We start from the raw sequence: 15992 nt of genomic DNA, 5'->3' as shown, positions 1-15992 counted from the left end.
TTAGAGCAGATATGTTCCGCTGCTTCCTGGAGTTTTCATCTGATGTTCGCCAGACACTGCAGATTGGACTGGCGCAGCTCAGAGGCCACAGCCTTCGGACATTCTGTCTTGGCATCTGCTTGCCAAGCATCTCTCCCACCCTAGTTGGGATTTTACTTGCTAGATCCCCATCTTGTGCTGCTGTTTGGCGTAGGGGGAATGGAAGATTATAAAGATAATCTGTTTTCCCTTAGCCCAAACAGCAGCACAAGGCTCCCTCCCATTGTTTATGGTAATGTTTGTATTGTTTTATATTGCCTTTTATACTTTTTGACTAACACAGGGGGGAGGAGGTCGCTCTGGCCTCTTATAGGGGGAAAAACTGTTAGCTAATTAAAAGTTCCACCTGTCCTAACAGCACACAGGGGCAGGAATACCCCATCTTGTGCTGCTGTTTGGGCTAAGGGAAAACAGATTATCTTTATAATCTTCCATTCTTAAGGCTATTCTTAGGTGTTAGGGACAAAAAATAGCTTTTTAATGATAGAATCCCATTAAACTAAATCCAGCAGAGGTAAAGTCCTCTCTGTGGGACCTTTTCCTCTGCTGAATTTCATCGGACACCTCAATGTAGACTCCGGCGCAGATGTGAACATGGCCTTAGTCTGCTGTTTTGGAGGTTCCATAGACATGAATGAAGGTCTTCCTTCACGGCATCCATGAGATGACCCCATTCCTTAGATAGGTGTGGTCTTCAGAGGTAGGCCTTGTATCTAAAGACATTTATAGATTGGAAATCCCTTTTAATTTTTTTTTTACAATTATTACACACAATAAATTGGCCCGATATGAAGGAAGGCATATTAAGGCATTTGATTTTGCTGCCATAAATAACAATGCCATAATGTTTCTGTGTTCTTTAGGCTTTGTACACACTGAGTTTGGTGAACACGTTCAGCACATGCATCATAAATGTCCCTTACACGTATGATGGACATCGCCTTAGGCCCCCAGACCCCTGACCGCGTCACATATAAATAGTCTCAATCTGCTGTGAACTAACATGTCCATTGACTTGATTGTAGACTGATTTATTAACACTTGTATGTGCCACGTAATGATCCTATAAGGGAGCGGAACAATTAATGGCGCTCGGTTGTTACTTGTCTGTGTGCCCTGTGGCTGTGCCCTGCTCCTGGGCTGTCGCTTCCCGTTACTAATGGGCGGTTGTTTTCCCTCCCCCGCTTTGCATTGGTTCTTCGGTTACATCCTAGCTCTTCATACAGATACAGCTGCCGGTCTGCTCATGCGCAGCATCCACTTGGTGACCCAGAGACTCAACTCGCAGTGGAGGCCGGACATGAGCATCTCGTTGGCTGCCCTGGAGCTGCTGTCTGGTCTGGCCAAGGTCAGTGACTATATTTAGTGTAATCCATAATATAAGTAGAAGTTAGAGGTTCATGGTCTCCAGATTGAGTATAGTTTCCTTGGCCGGGGTTCCAGGCATGCTATCCCTCCCGTCTAATCTAACGATGGACGTGGAAAGAAGAAGCAGCTGCCTGTGGGGAGGCCGCCAGTTATTGAGACCTGTACCCAGCACTCGCCTCTGATCCTGGCCGGTGCAATATACACTCAGCTGCTCCATGACCTCTCCATGACATATTATTACATACATTGATGCAATCTATACAGTTCTGATGATGTAATAGTATTTCAGGGTGAGGGAGGGGCTTTCCCACAAAACAAGTTATCCCCTATCCGTAGGGATAATGGAATGATCCGACCACTCGGACCCCCACTGATAAGGAGAACTTGATTCCCCCCATTCTAAATAAAGAGTTGATCGGCAGCACAAGCACAGTTTCATTCATTTTAATGGGAGCGCCGGAGATAGCAGAGGGAATAACTTTAAAGGGGTTTCCAGGTTAAAAATATTGATAAACTATGATAGGTGGGGGTGACTAATATCAGATGTGTGGGGGTCTGACACCCCTAGTAATCAGCTGTTCTCAGAGAATGGAGCAGGAAGCAGACAGCGCAGATTCCTATGTAGTGGTGAAACTGAGTTACTGCAGCTTAGACGGAAATCAAATAAAGAGGAGCTGGTCTGCAGTACCTGTTGTGGCCACTACATGGGGGATGGAGCTCTCTGCTTCCTATATACACTCACCGGCCACTTTATTAGGTACACCATGCTAGTAACGGGTTGGACCCCCTTTTGCCTTCAGAACTGCCTCAATTCTTCGTGGCATAGATTCAACAAGGTGCTGGAAGCATTCCTCAGAGATTTTGGTCCATATTGACATGATGGCATCACACAGTTGCCGCAGATTTGTCGGCTGCACATCCATGATGCGAATCTCCTGTTCCACCACATCCCAAAGATGCTCTATTGGATTGAGATCTGGTGACTGTGGAGGCCATTGGAGTACAGTGAACTCATTGTCATGTTCAAGAAACCAGTCTGAGATGATTCCAGCTTTATGACATGGCATTGCATTATCCTGCTGAAAGTAGCCATCAGATGTTGGGTACATTGTGGTCATAAAGGGATGGACATGGTCAGCAACAATACTCAGGTAGGCTTTGGCGTTGCAACGATGCTCAATTGGTACCAAGGGGCCCAAAGAGTGCCAAGAAAATATTCCCCACACCATGACACCGCCACCAGCAGCCTGAACCGTTGATACAAGGCAGGATGGATCCATGCTTTCATGTTGTTGACGCCAAATTCTGACCCTACCATCCGAATGTCGCAGCAGAAATCGAGACTCATCAGACCAGGCAACGTTTTTCCAATCTTCAATTGTCCAATTTCGATGAGCTTGTGCAAATTGTAGCCTCAGTTTCCTGTTCTTAGCTGAAAGGAGTGGCACCCGGTGTGGTCTTCTGCTGCTGTAGCCCATCTGCCTCAAAGTTCGACGTACTGTGCGTTCAGAGATGCTCTTCTGGCTACCTTGGTTGTAACGGGTGGCTATTTGAGTCACTGTTGCCTTTCTATCAGCTCGAACCAGTCTGGCCATTCTCCTCTGACCTCTGGCATCAACAACGCATTTCCGCCCACAGAACTGCCGCTCACTGGATGTTTTTTCTTTTTCGGACCATTCTCTGTAAACCCTAGAGATGGTTGTGCGTGAAAATCCCAGTAGATCAGCAGTTTCTGAAATACTCAGACCAGCCCTTCTGGCACCAACAATCATGCCACGTTCAAAGGCACTCAAATCACCTTTCTTCCCCATACTGATGCTCGGTTTGAACTGCAGGAGATTGTCTTGACCATGTCTACATGCCTAAATGCACTGAGTTGCCGCCATGTGATTGGCTGATTAGAAATTAAGTGTTAACGAGCAGTTGGACAGGTGTACCTAATAAAGTGGCCGGTGAGTGTATATATCTATAATCAGCCATTGAGAACAGCAGATCAGTGGAGGCATCTGGTGTCAGACCCCGCCAATCTGATATCTGACCTATCTTTACCCCAAAAGAAACCCATGAATGACGCTGGGTTCACACCTGCGTTCAGGGTCTCCGTACTATGGTTACCATCTTCTGCATGGCAGAAGACGGAAACCATAGACTGGGTCCGGCCGTGCGCGGCGGTGAGCGTTTTAGGCTCTCCGCCGCGAAACCGGATTTTTTTATCCGGACACAGAGTAGTGCATGTCCGACTCTGTGTCCGGATTATAAAACCCGGTTTCGCAAATGGGTGAGAAAGTCTCCTGCAGGCTTCCGTCTCCTGCATCTGTTTTATGCAGGAAACGGAAACCTGCAATAAGGACCCTACAACGCAGATGTGAACGAGCCCTGAGATTGTTCAGTATTAGAAAGCCATGGCTGTCTATTGTTTCTGGCATACAAGTCCGTGGGTTGTATCTTGTATTGTAGCTTGGCTCCGTTGAAGTGAACTTGGCTGTGCTGCAATACCACACACAACCTGTGGACAAGTGTGGCGCTGCTTTTGGAATAAAGCAGACATATCTCTCTTTAACATTTTGCCAAGTCATAGGTGTGTGGGTATTTACCCATTATATATCCAAAGATTGTACTGAACCTCATGTACGAAGACTAGTAAGGTTTCCATTTTACGGACAAGGCTGTTCTCAAACTGAAAGAAGTCACAGCAACAATGTATAAATTACCTTAAAGAGGACCTTTTATGGTTTGGGCACAGGCAGTTCTATATACTGCTGGAAAGCTGACAGTGCGCTGAAATCAGTGCACTGTCTGCTTTCCTGATCTGTGCCCCAGGTAAAGCGCTATCGGTCCTGGTACTGTAACTCTTTACAGTCAGAAGTGTGTTCCTGACAGTCAGTCAGGTACGTCCTTCTCCACAGCAGCGCCTATCGCTGTACAGTGTGAGCGGGGTGGAACGCCCCCCCCCCCTCCCCTTTTCTGCTCATAGTGCTCGTCCATAGATGAATACTGTCAGGAGGGGAGGGGAGCTTTCGAAGCCTCTAGGCCTCTTCCTCAGCCATATGCCTAGAGCCTCGAAAGCTTACAATCTGTTGTCATTTTTAGTTAGCCATTAAAAAAGGTATCAACTACTGAAGACTCAATTTATATTTCATATCCACTGGCAAACACAGTATAAAGATATATTTTCCTTGTACTAAATGACCTTAGCAATACATATCTATAGAACATGTCTGTCCACTATTGTAGACACGTGCCAGTCAGTGAGCTGCATCTTCTGTAGAGCCTCAGGTTTATGTCTGTGACTGATCTTCATCCTTCTTGTATCTACCAGGTGAAGGTCAGCATTGACTCGTCGGATAGGAAGAGAGCGGTGAGCTCCGTGTGTACGTACATCGTGTACCAGTGCTCCCGGCCTGCTCCGCATCACTCCAGAGACCTGCACTCCATGATTGTTGCTGCCTTTCAGTGCCTATGTGTCTGGCTCACGGAGCACCCGGATATGCTGAATGAAAAGGTGACCTAACAATTCCTAGTACCGGTCTTACACTGGCTATTCTTTAAAGGGGCGGTCAGAGACCATGTAGTTCACTTTCTTTTACACAGCCACGTCTGTAATATAGGTCCTGGACAGCGTCACATGACATAGTCCACGTGTGCCCGATTTCAAAGCCTAAACACTATACAGGGAGACAAATGATGCCTGGGGTACCTGCCTGCCTGCAAAATACTGCCCCATAATGATTACAGTATGGGGAGCCAGGGACTCCGAGCCGCATAGGTAACTATAATGCTAGGTGTCCCTTTTACTGTCTACTGTTCAGAATGGGGAAATTCGGCGCTCATACGGCCAAGCCTCAAGTGCAGCCTTAAATTTAAGCTTTTATTGATTTTGCACAATTTTTATCTCTATTATTGTCTCTGTCCTCTATAAATACTAACATAAGATACTGAATAAATAGTAACATATCAGTATTTTCTAAAACAAAGATGTCAGGAGTAGTGATGCGTCCTCTTTCAATGTTCGGATTGACCCCTCTCTGATGTAATATATTGTAAGGCGAGATTTTCTTTTTCTTTCATTGGTTAGGACTGTCTGAAGGAAGTGCTTGAGATTGTAGAGCTGGGCATATCCGGCAGCAAGTCCAAAAATCCAGAGCAGCAAGAAGTGCGCTTTAAAGGGGACAAAGAGCACAACCCGGCCTCTATGAGGGTGAAAGACGCTGCCGAAGCCACATTAACCTGGTACTGAACACTATTATTCTTATAATACCCAATAATCCCACTAGATGAGGATTTACTGTACAGGACGGCCACACTGGAAGTCACAGTCGCTAAGATTAGGCAGCAATAATGACTGTACCTAATCGGTGGTGTTTCCGGGTCTTGGACCGCACTGATCTGATATAAGTCTTGGAAAAACCCTTTAAAGAGGACCTTTCACCGATTTGGACACAGACAGTTCTATATACTGCTGGAAAGCTGACAGTGCGCTGAATTCAGCGCGCTGTCGGCTTTCCAGCAGTATATAGAACTGCCTGTGTCCAAATCGGTGAAAGGTCCTCTTTAAAATATACCACTGTTTTCAATCTGCAGCTCCTTCGCAGTCCTCCACGTTTCCCCGTAGTGTGATCTTGCAGTCCTATTGCCGTTCCCCTGTCCCCTATATTTTGGCATACATTTGGTAGGCTACACTCGGACCTTTGTTAGAGTCTGTCTAAAATTGTGGAAGAAAGAGTCCTAGAAGCGTAACTTTTCTTTGGCTACGATGAAATCCGATACCCAACTGACCCCTGTTATAGTTGATGGGGGTCCTTTTAGGAATCGGAGTTATCTGCCATTAGATGGATCCGTCTGTCTAGTCTGTGGTTCTGTTCCTATGACGGAACGCAGAAAAGCACCTTTAGCAGGAATTAGGTGGTGGTTATTGGCCTACATATAAATATAGCCTCTCACGTGTCGTATACCTTCACTTGTATGTATTGCACCATGAAGCACACAGGGCAAACTGATACATATCATAAATCCAAAATCTTCACCTGGGTTCTTCTTTTTCCTAAAGTATTATGCAGCTACTTGGGGCCTTCCCACCGCCGAGCGGCCCCGCGTCTCCGTGCAGTCTAGTGAATGAGACCACCCTGATCACTTACTCCCGACTGCCCACTGTCAGCAAGTACAGCTTCCGTTACTTTGTGCTAGACAACAGCGTCATACTGGCCATGCTGGAGCAGCCGCTGGGGAATGAGCAAAGTAAGAAGCTGTTTGTATATTTCAATGCTGTATATTCTAGTCCACCAGACTCGCAGGCTACAAGTAATCCAGGATCTTATAAGCTATATTCACAGTAAATCTTATATCCTTCAGGCAATCCAAGTCCATCCATTACTGTACTGATCAGAGGCATGTCCGGGCGCCACGCGTGGGCCATGCAGCTCTGCCACTTACCACGAGCAGCAAGAGCTAACCAGAGGGTGAGTGTATGCAGACGGTATCAGAAATTGTCAGATTGACCATTGTGCTGTATAAGCAGCTGATAAAAGGGATATGTCACGTGTAGTTGTCTGTGTAGTCCATTCACCTAGTAGTGAATGGAACAGCAACCTGCTGCTCTGTCCATACAGGGGTACCAGGAATCAGTGGGGTCCTAGTTTTTGGACTCCTACTAATCTAGTAGTTATCCCCTGTCCACACACGGGATTTTGTTTTTTGTAATTATTGGAGAACCCCTTTAAGCTTTCACTTATCTGCTGGATCTTCATCTGGTGGCCAAGTTTAGGGCTGGATTGTGTCAGAGGGGGGCACATCTGCCTCCTATTGTGTTCCTGTCCATCTAAAGATGGACTGCAAGGGACCCAATTGACTATAATGGGGCCATTGGTTGTTAATAATTTTTGCCTTGACATTGCTGGGTGAGAAGTCGAGTTTGCAGGACTATTTCATCCAGGAGTGCGGCACACTAGGCAAAAAGGTAAGCTCCTGCTCCAGCCAGTTGCAGGATCTTAAGGAGAAGAGGGAGATGTGGCTAAGTTCCTTGGACATATAGAGAACATTTCTTTATGCATTTCTTATCATCGTACAGTAACATTCTCTATGATTGTAAAATAGCCATGTGACAGCATTATGGGGAGGCCAAACGCTTCTCTATTAGTGGGCACAGGGGCTATTTTGAAGGAACATGACTATTTTCTTCTCTAAAATATTTTTGCGATCGCATTGTAAAGCTAAGTATCAAACCCGGCCTTTATATCCTCCAACCTTGACGGCACAAATGTTCCTTTGACCATATGGACAGAAATCCCAGCTCCTATGTTTTAAGGCCTAGTGGAAAACCTTTAGAAGATCACTGCAGAATGTTATCCGCATCCAGGTCCATGATTTTGGAATGAATGTACATAGACACATGCAGTATATGTATATAGAGACTAATGTATGGGTGCTCAGGGGGGAGCGCAGTATTAGTTGACTATTGTAGGTGCGTGTTTTACCCCTGGAGGTAACAACTTGTAATGTGTAAGGATCAGGTTATTATGATCTGCCTTCTCTTTACAGATGTTCATTCCTGAAGCCAGGCCGGAGCCAAAGAATGACGTGGGCATTAAGTACAATGTAAAGCATCGTCCGTTTCCTGAAGAGGTGGATAAGATTCCCTTTGTTAAGGCCGATCTTAGTATTCCTGACTTGCATGAAATAGTTACTGAAGAGGTAAGGTGATTTCTTTGGTAAGATCACAACTTGAGCAGTGTCTGAGAACTGGGGACACCCAGTCAGGATGTATTTATGGCTTAGGCCATAAATATCTGATCATTGGAGGGGGTGGGGGGTGGATGTGGCTGAAGGCCCCTGCATGGATCAGCTGTTTGGGGGCCACTTCCATATTCCATATTATACACAGTACACATAGCACTGTACCCTGCACAGTGGCCGGGCGCTGATACTACTGATGTCAGTAAAAAGGTCCATTTTAACTCTTTGACTGAACCTAGTTATGAAAATGTACATACTATTTATTTCTTTTTTTCCAAGTTGGAGCTGAGACATGAAAAGCTGAAACATGGAATGGCTAAACAGATTTCTTATGAGGCCGCGTTGGATCACATGAAGGAAGAGGAGTTTAAGAAGAAAAGTTACCCAGATCCTGTGACGGAGTGTAAGCCGCCCCCTCCGGCCCAGGAATTCCAGACCGCACGCCTGCTCATGTCACATTTTGGGTTCCTTTCTCTTGAAGCACTGAAAGTAAGTAAAAAAAAAGTTCATGATCTGGATATGAGGATACTTTGAGGTTGTCTCAATACAGACACTTTACCTTTTATTGGGTCCCCAGTAATTAGGATGACAAGGGCCACCAAAAGTTCTCCTAAGGTCTCTGTGTGAATGAGGAGCTAGTGCCCTTGTGTGACTGGGGCACACATTGAAATAAAAGTATGGCAGCCATATAAACACACTTGTGTTTCATTCTCAAGGAGGCTTTAGTGAGACTTTAAGGCCCCCATTCTCCCGATCTCTGGGGGTCCAACTGTTGAGACCCCCATTAAACAGGATAACGGGACCGCAAGTGTAAATGGTGTTTGTAATGGCACAACGTCTTTAGGTAGCATTGCCCTCTACTGATACTAGCATGGCGTGACTAGTCCTGGTCTTTCTGACTATGGTAACCCTTGTCGCCCCCAGGAGCCAGTAAATAGCCGTCTACCTCCTCACCTTATTGCACTTGACTCTCACATCCCCGGGTTCTTCGACGATATTGGATACTTGGATTTGCTTCCCTGTCGTCCTTTTGATACGGTTTTCATTTTCTACATGAAGGCTGGCCAGAAAACAAGTCAGGAGGTAAGAGAGGACAAGTATTTCTCCCTCTCAGTCCTACGGTATAGGACGGTACTTGGGGTCTTCAGCACTAGCATTCTTATTTAACATTTCCGCTCATTGTCTGCTTCGATATCTCAGATCCTGAAGAACGTAGAGTCTTCTAGTAACGTCCAACCGCACTTCTTGGAGTTCTTGCTGTCTCTTGGCTGGCCAGTCGACGTCGGGACACATCCGGGTTGGACGGGACATGTTTCCACAAGCTGGTCCATTAATTGTATTGGAGAGAATGATCAAGATCATGGTATGTCTGTAACCCTTTGTAAGGTGCATAGTCCGTGTGTGCTGATTGTTAGCCCCTAGTCGAGTGTGGCTATGTATGACCAAACATGTCCTCACATCACTACTGCTGCTGTATATGAGAGGTTCTCCATCATTGTTCCCATAGGATGCAGTGCTGTTTTTGGAGCTTAATGTAGGGATTTCACAATGACAATGCAATTCACGGACCTCCATTTTTTTTTTGTTTCTTTCACTAGAAGAGCCGGTGACGTCTGAAGATACTGGAGGAAGCATATTCAATGGGGAGAAGAAAGTCCTGTACTATGCAGACGCCTTGACTGAAATTGCTTTCGTTGTACCTTCTGCAGTGGAGTCTCAGAGTAAGTTCTGAAACATTGGGGAAAGTTTTTGAAAGCCATGGTGAAAATTTACACATAAAGCGTTTGTGCAAAAATACAACTTTTCACACCTTTTATAAAATGTCAGCTGTGCAGAGCCCTCCCGGGCAACGCGTTTTGTTAGAATTTGCTCTGCAAAAGGAACTGGCAAGTTTGTGATGCCTGAGATGTGCCCGAATTATTTTGCAGAGTGTGCGACTTAATAAATCTGATGCCATCAGGGAAGAGCTTATGACTGGGGTATCAAATGCCGGTCTTTATAAATCCCTCCACCCCATTGTAACTAGATGATGATACAGGTTGTGTTTGTTAACAGACAATTAGTTTTTTTTTTCCTTCTAACAGCAGAGACATCAGAAAGTAATGTGTCCGAGCAAGAAAGTGACTCCAACATGGATCTCCTGCCAGGAATCTTAAAGCAACCTTTGACATTGGAGCTGTTTCCTAACCATACGGAGAGCTTAAATTCTACACAAAGGGTGAGTGCCTGTTTATTGTAGACCAGTATCAGAGAATGGACAAACTAAGGCTACATTGTGGCTCAGTGCAGTGCTGGAGTCCTGGCTTCGAATCCTGCCAAGGACAACATCTGCAAGGAATTTGTATGTCCTCCCCGTGTTTGTGTGGATTTCCTCCCATTCTACAAAGACATTACTGATAGGAAAAAATGTACATTGTGATCCCTATATGGGGCTCATAATCTACATTAAAAAAAATAAATTAATTAAAAACTGCTGGATTATTTGTTTGTTTGTTTTTCCAGCTCAGTCCCACATCCAGGACAAGGAAGACTCCACACGGGCGAACAGTTCCCCCATTGGGGCCAGAGACCAAGGTGGCTGTTGTGTGGCTGGAGCAGTACGATGACCTGGGTATAGTATTTCTATTTCATCCCCATTTTTCTTTTTGCTATAGATCTGTTCTTTTGGTTCTTGCTTTGTCTGCCTGGGTTTATCCAACCCATCGGTTATACAGAATATTACTCCACTTGCATTTATGTTGTCAGTACTTGTCATCTTGCTAAGAAATATTAATTTCTTCTAATAATTGTGTCCTCAGAAAACTTCCCACTGTCAGACCTGGCAGCAGAGACCTGCACTGGTATAGAGACGACAACAAACAGCAGCACGTCCATCAGGTACCACACTCGCCCGCCGTACGCCTCCTGTCCTCTGTCTGACTTACTGCTAACCTCTTCTGCCTCTTTAGGAACAGCACACCCGAGAAGGAGGTCCCTGTAATATTCATACATCCCCTGTACACAGGCCTGTTCCGTGTGAAAGTACACGGGGCTTCTGGGAAGTTCAATATGGTTATCCCACTGGTGGATGGAATGGTGGTGAGCAGAAGAGCACTTGGTAAGTTATAGTCTGCAACAAGCTATATAGCTGGACTTTAGGACGGGGTGTCAGATCAGTGTGGGGGGAGGGGGTTCCTGCAGCAGCGACAAGAGTAGCAGACACCATTAAAGGGGTTTTCACACAAAGCAAGTTATTCCCTATACAGATGGCTATGTATGACCACCGCTACTTTCCACATCTTAAGGGTTAGCAGTAAAGCAAATTATAATTTGCAATTTGGTGGGCAACTGACTGCTCCGACCCCCACCATTCAGGAGAATGGAGGACATTTATTACCAGTTCTGAATAGAGCAGTGGTCGGGGACCCTATGCACCTTTCCATTCATTTCAGTGGGTGTGCCGGAGATCACCAAAGTACAGCTATCGTCTGTCTCTGGAACTCCTACTGCAATGAATGGTATTGTGTGTGTGTGTGTGTGTGTGGACTGTCCAAACACCACTATATTCAAAACGGGAGATGAATGTCCCCCATTCTCCTGATCAGAGGGCATCTAAGTGGTCAGACCCCCACCGATCCTCAGCCACAGGACTATTCTTGGCCACTGCACAACTGTGATGTCTGATCCAGAACTTCTGTTTGTTTTTAAATATTCTCGTGGTTATAGTGGTTATATACACTGTAACAGTTAGGGCGGGTTCATATCTGCACCTGATCTCCGGTTTGGCCAATCTGGCCGGTTTCCTTCTTCTGCTCCATGAAATTGGACAGGAGACTGAAACAGAGCGGTCAGTTTTCAAACCCATTCATTTGAATGGGGTTGCAAAGTGACCGCCCGTGTGCGTCTTCTATCTGTCCACGGGGAAACCGTTTTTTTTTTAGCTGGACACAAAGTTGGACATGCAGGACATTGTGTCCGGTTACAAAAAAACGGTTTACCCGCGGACAGGCAGAAGACGCACACAGGCGGTCACTTTGCAAACCCCATTCAAGTGAATGGGTTTGAAAACTGACTGCCAGGCTTCCGTCTCCTCTCCAGTTTCGCGGGACAGAAGAAGGAAATCGGCCAGATTGGCCAAACCGGAGACCGGGCGTAGATGTGAACCCGCCCTTAAAGGGTTTTAATGTAGACTCCAAAGTTGCTTTATTTGAAGTCCTTTAGCTCAATAATTATAATAATAATCTCTTATTTTTAGGCTTTTTAGTAAGGCAAACAGTCATCAACATCTGCAGGAGAAAGAGGTTGGAAAGCGACTCTTACAACACCCCACACGTGCGGCGAAAGCAGAAAATCACCGATATAGTCAACAAGTACAGGAACAGACAGCTGGAGCCCGAGTTCTACACTTCTCTCTTCCACGACGTTGGCCTAAAGAGTTGCACTCCTTAAACCAAAATTCACCCACTCCGTGGGGCCTAGGGGCCAATGACTATGTTTTAAAAAAAGAAAAAAAAAAAAGGGTCGCTCTGGCAGGGTCTGGAAACCAAAAAAAGAAAAAAAAATTAGTAAGGTGATGCACTGAACGTGTGCTTGAGGAGGGTCCATGGCATGAGGGGTTATAGTCAAGGTCAGTACAGGCGAGTGATGGTCACAGTCCGCCTCTTGTAGGTCTGTTACTGAGCTGGACATGGATCCTCAATGCAAGAAATTGCCAACACACTAGAAAGCCAGCTCCGATGTGAGCGCTCAAAGACTTAAGAAGGCTGCGGACGGTCGTGAAAAGGGTTTAGCCATATAGGTTCCTCCATCCCACAGCCATCTGGCGTCCATACGTGCCGGTGATTGCAGGCTAGTACCATGTTGCTGGTCAATGAGATGTTCTATTGAGTTTCGGAGCGAAGCCTCTCGATGTATGCAATCCTATATAGTTCAGTAGGGTCCATTTTACGTTACACCGCCAGATGCATTAACCGCTGTCACGGAGGTGTGTACTCGGATAGCAAGCCTCCTATGATCCAGAATAATAGGTATTCCGACTTCGCCACCCCTGCCATTCCCTAGGGACGTGTAAAACCCTGAAACTCCCAGTTGGGTGGTCACGATGACCATAAAGCGATTCCAGCCATTCGCTCCGATTTCCAGAGACCTCTAGGCTGCGCCTATAGAAGATAGCCATATTAAATATGGCCGGAGTTACCGATCTGGATGAAACCACTACTTTGCTGTATTTTTATGGTTTTATATATACCCATGTATATGTTAGAAGACTTCCGTTCAACCCTATTCATTGAGCAGATTTTGGCATTATTGGCTAGGGAGAGGCCGCGCCCGCTATAATGACTCCTCAGTAGGGCTATTTTATATTAACTCTTTATTTCCCCACTCGAAGGCTCCTCTCTGCAGTCATCACAGATTGAGAATGGAGCCTTGTTTTAATGAAATGACTTCAGCCGAAATGGTGACATTTGGGGACCCCCTTTGTATTCAGGTTTTGGGATAAAGGTAAAGGGAACCTGTCAGGACTATTTGAGGCATTAAACTATCCCACATGTCTTTATGGGACCAGTGGTTTAGTGTCCTAAATAGCCCTTCCCTATTGTGGTCTCTGTACCCCACCCGGCTTCTGTACCCCTGCACAGCTCTAGGAGACGCTCGGTAAGTAGAAAGGTTCGTCAGCTTTTTTTAATGCGGCTGTGGACAGAATTAGGAATAGTAAGCCCCTGGCCCATAAGTGCCCTAAATAGCCCTGACAGGTTCCCTTTAAAGTGACCTCCAGTCTCCATATTGTTTTAGGTTGGAAAAAGATTGCTAATAAATTCCTTAATAAATTTCGGCGCTGTGTCAGTGCTCCATTTTTATTTTTTATACAGCCCTTGCATTCCCCGCATAGTTATAGACTTAAAGGGAGTCTATCAGCAGTTTTGACTCATCAGGCCTGGTTCACATCTGCGTTCGGGAGTCTGCTTGGTGACATCCCATGAACGGAAACCTATTAACATTAAAAAGCAGTTACCTAAGGAAACCACACGGACCCCATAGACTATAATGGGGTCCATTTGGTTTCCGCACGAATCATTTTGGGCGGACACCGAGTAGAAACCACACACAACCCATGATAGTCTATGGGGTCCGCGGGTTTCCCAACTGATTTTATTAATGTGTATAGGTTTTCGTCCCCGAACTGAAACCCAAATGCAGATGTGTATAGGGCCTCAGAAACACACAGGTTGGGGAGAGCAATCTCAACATGCTTAAAATGATGGTCATGCACGTTTCATATCCATGAAATACACATTTTAATATACTTGGCACTGTCATCACCTTACAGGACTCAAGATATAAAGAGAAAATAATCGGGAAAGAATTTTAGGCCTTAAAGGGGCGTTCAGTTTCTTTTTATTGATGACCTATCCTCAGAGGGGTTTTGACATGCTGATCAGCTGTTTGATGAGTTGTGTACGAGCTGTGACCCCTTGACTGTTTACATCATACATACGTCATCATACACTTGTTTCCTAGTGGCCATGTGATGAAACAACAGCCTCATCCCAGTCACTTCTATGGGACGTTGGATTTGTATTGCCGCTATGAAGCAAACAGTCAAGGGGTCACAGCACCTGAATGCTGAGCCGCACAGCCTTCAAATAGACAATCGGCAGGGTCCTGGATGTTGTACGTTATTAAGGTCATGTGTAAAAAAAAAAAAAAAAAATTGGACAATCCCTTTAAAGACCTATGGCCAGTTTGATATTGGGGATCTGTATTTGAGCGAGTCACCCCGAGCTGCAATATCTGTATGAAAATGTGCAAATCTGGAGCCTCCATGTAAAATCATTTACTTTTGGAAGATCTTGTTGATGGCAATAAGAATTGTGACTGTAATCTGATTCATCCTCCATCTTGCCCATCACCGCCGCGCACCCGTAATCGCCTCTCCACTGCCATCTGCACCGCGCGAGCTCTGTACATGGTAACAGAGTCCCGATAGTTACCCAGAGAGCATTCACTTCAACCATGGAAGTGGATTTCCTACTTTGTGAGTCGGAGGGGCTGGTTCCTCTCCGATAGATAAGATTTGAGCATCTTTTAAATGTACATATTTTTTTTCTGTTGAGATATCTTGCAAACCTTGTTTTCTTGGATCTATACTATCACTTGAACTCTTGCCTTTGTGTGGGGTGTCCTGTCTCGCTATCACTTGTACAGTTTCCTCTTCTATGTCCGAACTCCACCAAACTAATGGTTAATCTGACTTCCATGTAGCAGATTAAAGACAGCGCCCCCTGTTTGCACTCTGAAGCCCATACATGTACTGATTTTTTTCTTTTTTTTTTCTTTAACAAAATCTAACTTTATTTGGGAACACGTTTAATCACTCGGCTTGCACCCGCTGATGCAAAGTGCGTGCACAGTTCTCCCCCGGTTCTCGTAAGTCATGGACACTGTGGAGTTCTTCCCGGTTACTGTATTTTATTCTGTATATAAGGCGTGGGCACAGAGCTGTAAATAGAGAGGGGTGACTCTGTTTAGCAGATTTCCTGTAACCTTTTTCCTGTTAAGCCACGAAACCTGGTTTCTGTTCATGCCAGTCGCCTTTCTCTGAAAGGAATACACATCTGATATTGAATGTATCACATTTAGTCAAATAAATTTTAAAGGCAATTATTATTTAAGGAAAGTCGTGCGTGTTTTATTTCATCCCTGTATAGGGGGGTAGGTGGGTAATAAAAGGTGCTGGGTATTAATGTAGCTAAACCAGACAGCGCTGTTTTGGGGTGTGTGATCTGCATTGGTACAGGGCACGGTTGCTGGATGAAGCACCTTGGCTGGGGCCCCATGGGCTGGAAACGCCACGATCCGCCCCGGGAAAATCGTGG

General features: G+C 45.5%; 1 protein-coding gene across 5 annotated transcripts in view; it reads left to right on the top strand.

Moving 5' to 3' along the window:
* Positions 1 to 15771, top strand: part of RALGAPB (Ral GTPase activating protein non-catalytic subunit beta) — a 63616-nt gene extending 47845 nt beyond the window's left edge. For 4 of the 5 annotated variants that reach the window (XM_075277519.1, XM_075277518.1, XM_075277517.1 and 1 more), the window contains 15 exons: positions 1254 to 1387; positions 4727 to 4909; positions 5483 to 5637; positions 6455 to 6642; positions 6757 to 6863; positions 7942 to 8094; positions 8416 to 8625; positions 9061 to 9219; positions 9337 to 9499; positions 9735 to 9857; positions 10221 to 10354; positions 10639 to 10747; positions 10935 to 11013; positions 11085 to 11233; positions 12371 to 15771. In XM_075277519.1, coding sequence (XP_075133620.1) covers positions 1254 to 1387; positions 4727 to 4909; positions 5483 to 5637; positions 6455 to 6642; positions 6757 to 6863; positions 7942 to 8094; positions 8416 to 8625; positions 9061 to 9219; positions 9337 to 9499; positions 9735 to 9857; positions 10221 to 10354; positions 10639 to 10747; positions 10935 to 11013; positions 11085 to 11233; positions 12371 to 12564 — 2240 coding nt within the window. In that variant the 3' untranslated portion in view covers positions 12565 to 15771. The remainder of the gene's footprint in view (positions 1 to 1253; positions 1388 to 4726; positions 4910 to 5482; positions 5638 to 6454; positions 6643 to 6756; positions 6864 to 7941; positions 8095 to 8415; positions 8626 to 9060; positions 9220 to 9336; positions 9500 to 9734; positions 9858 to 10220; positions 10355 to 10638; positions 10748 to 10934; positions 11014 to 11084; positions 11234 to 12370) is intronic. The other variant, XM_075277520.1, reaches the window with a different exon arrangement.
* Positions 15772 to 15992: the final 221 nt, after the last annotated feature.

The sequence above is a fragment of the Leptodactylus fuscus genome, chromosome 6 (genome assembly GCF_031893055.1).
Source record: "Leptodactylus fuscus isolate aLepFus1 chromosome 6, aLepFus1.hap2, whole genome shotgun sequence".
NCBI lineage: Eukaryota > Metazoa > Chordata > Amphibia > Anura > Leptodactylidae > Leptodactylus > Leptodactylus fuscus.
This window is presented reverse-complemented; position numbering and strand designations above follow the sequence as displayed.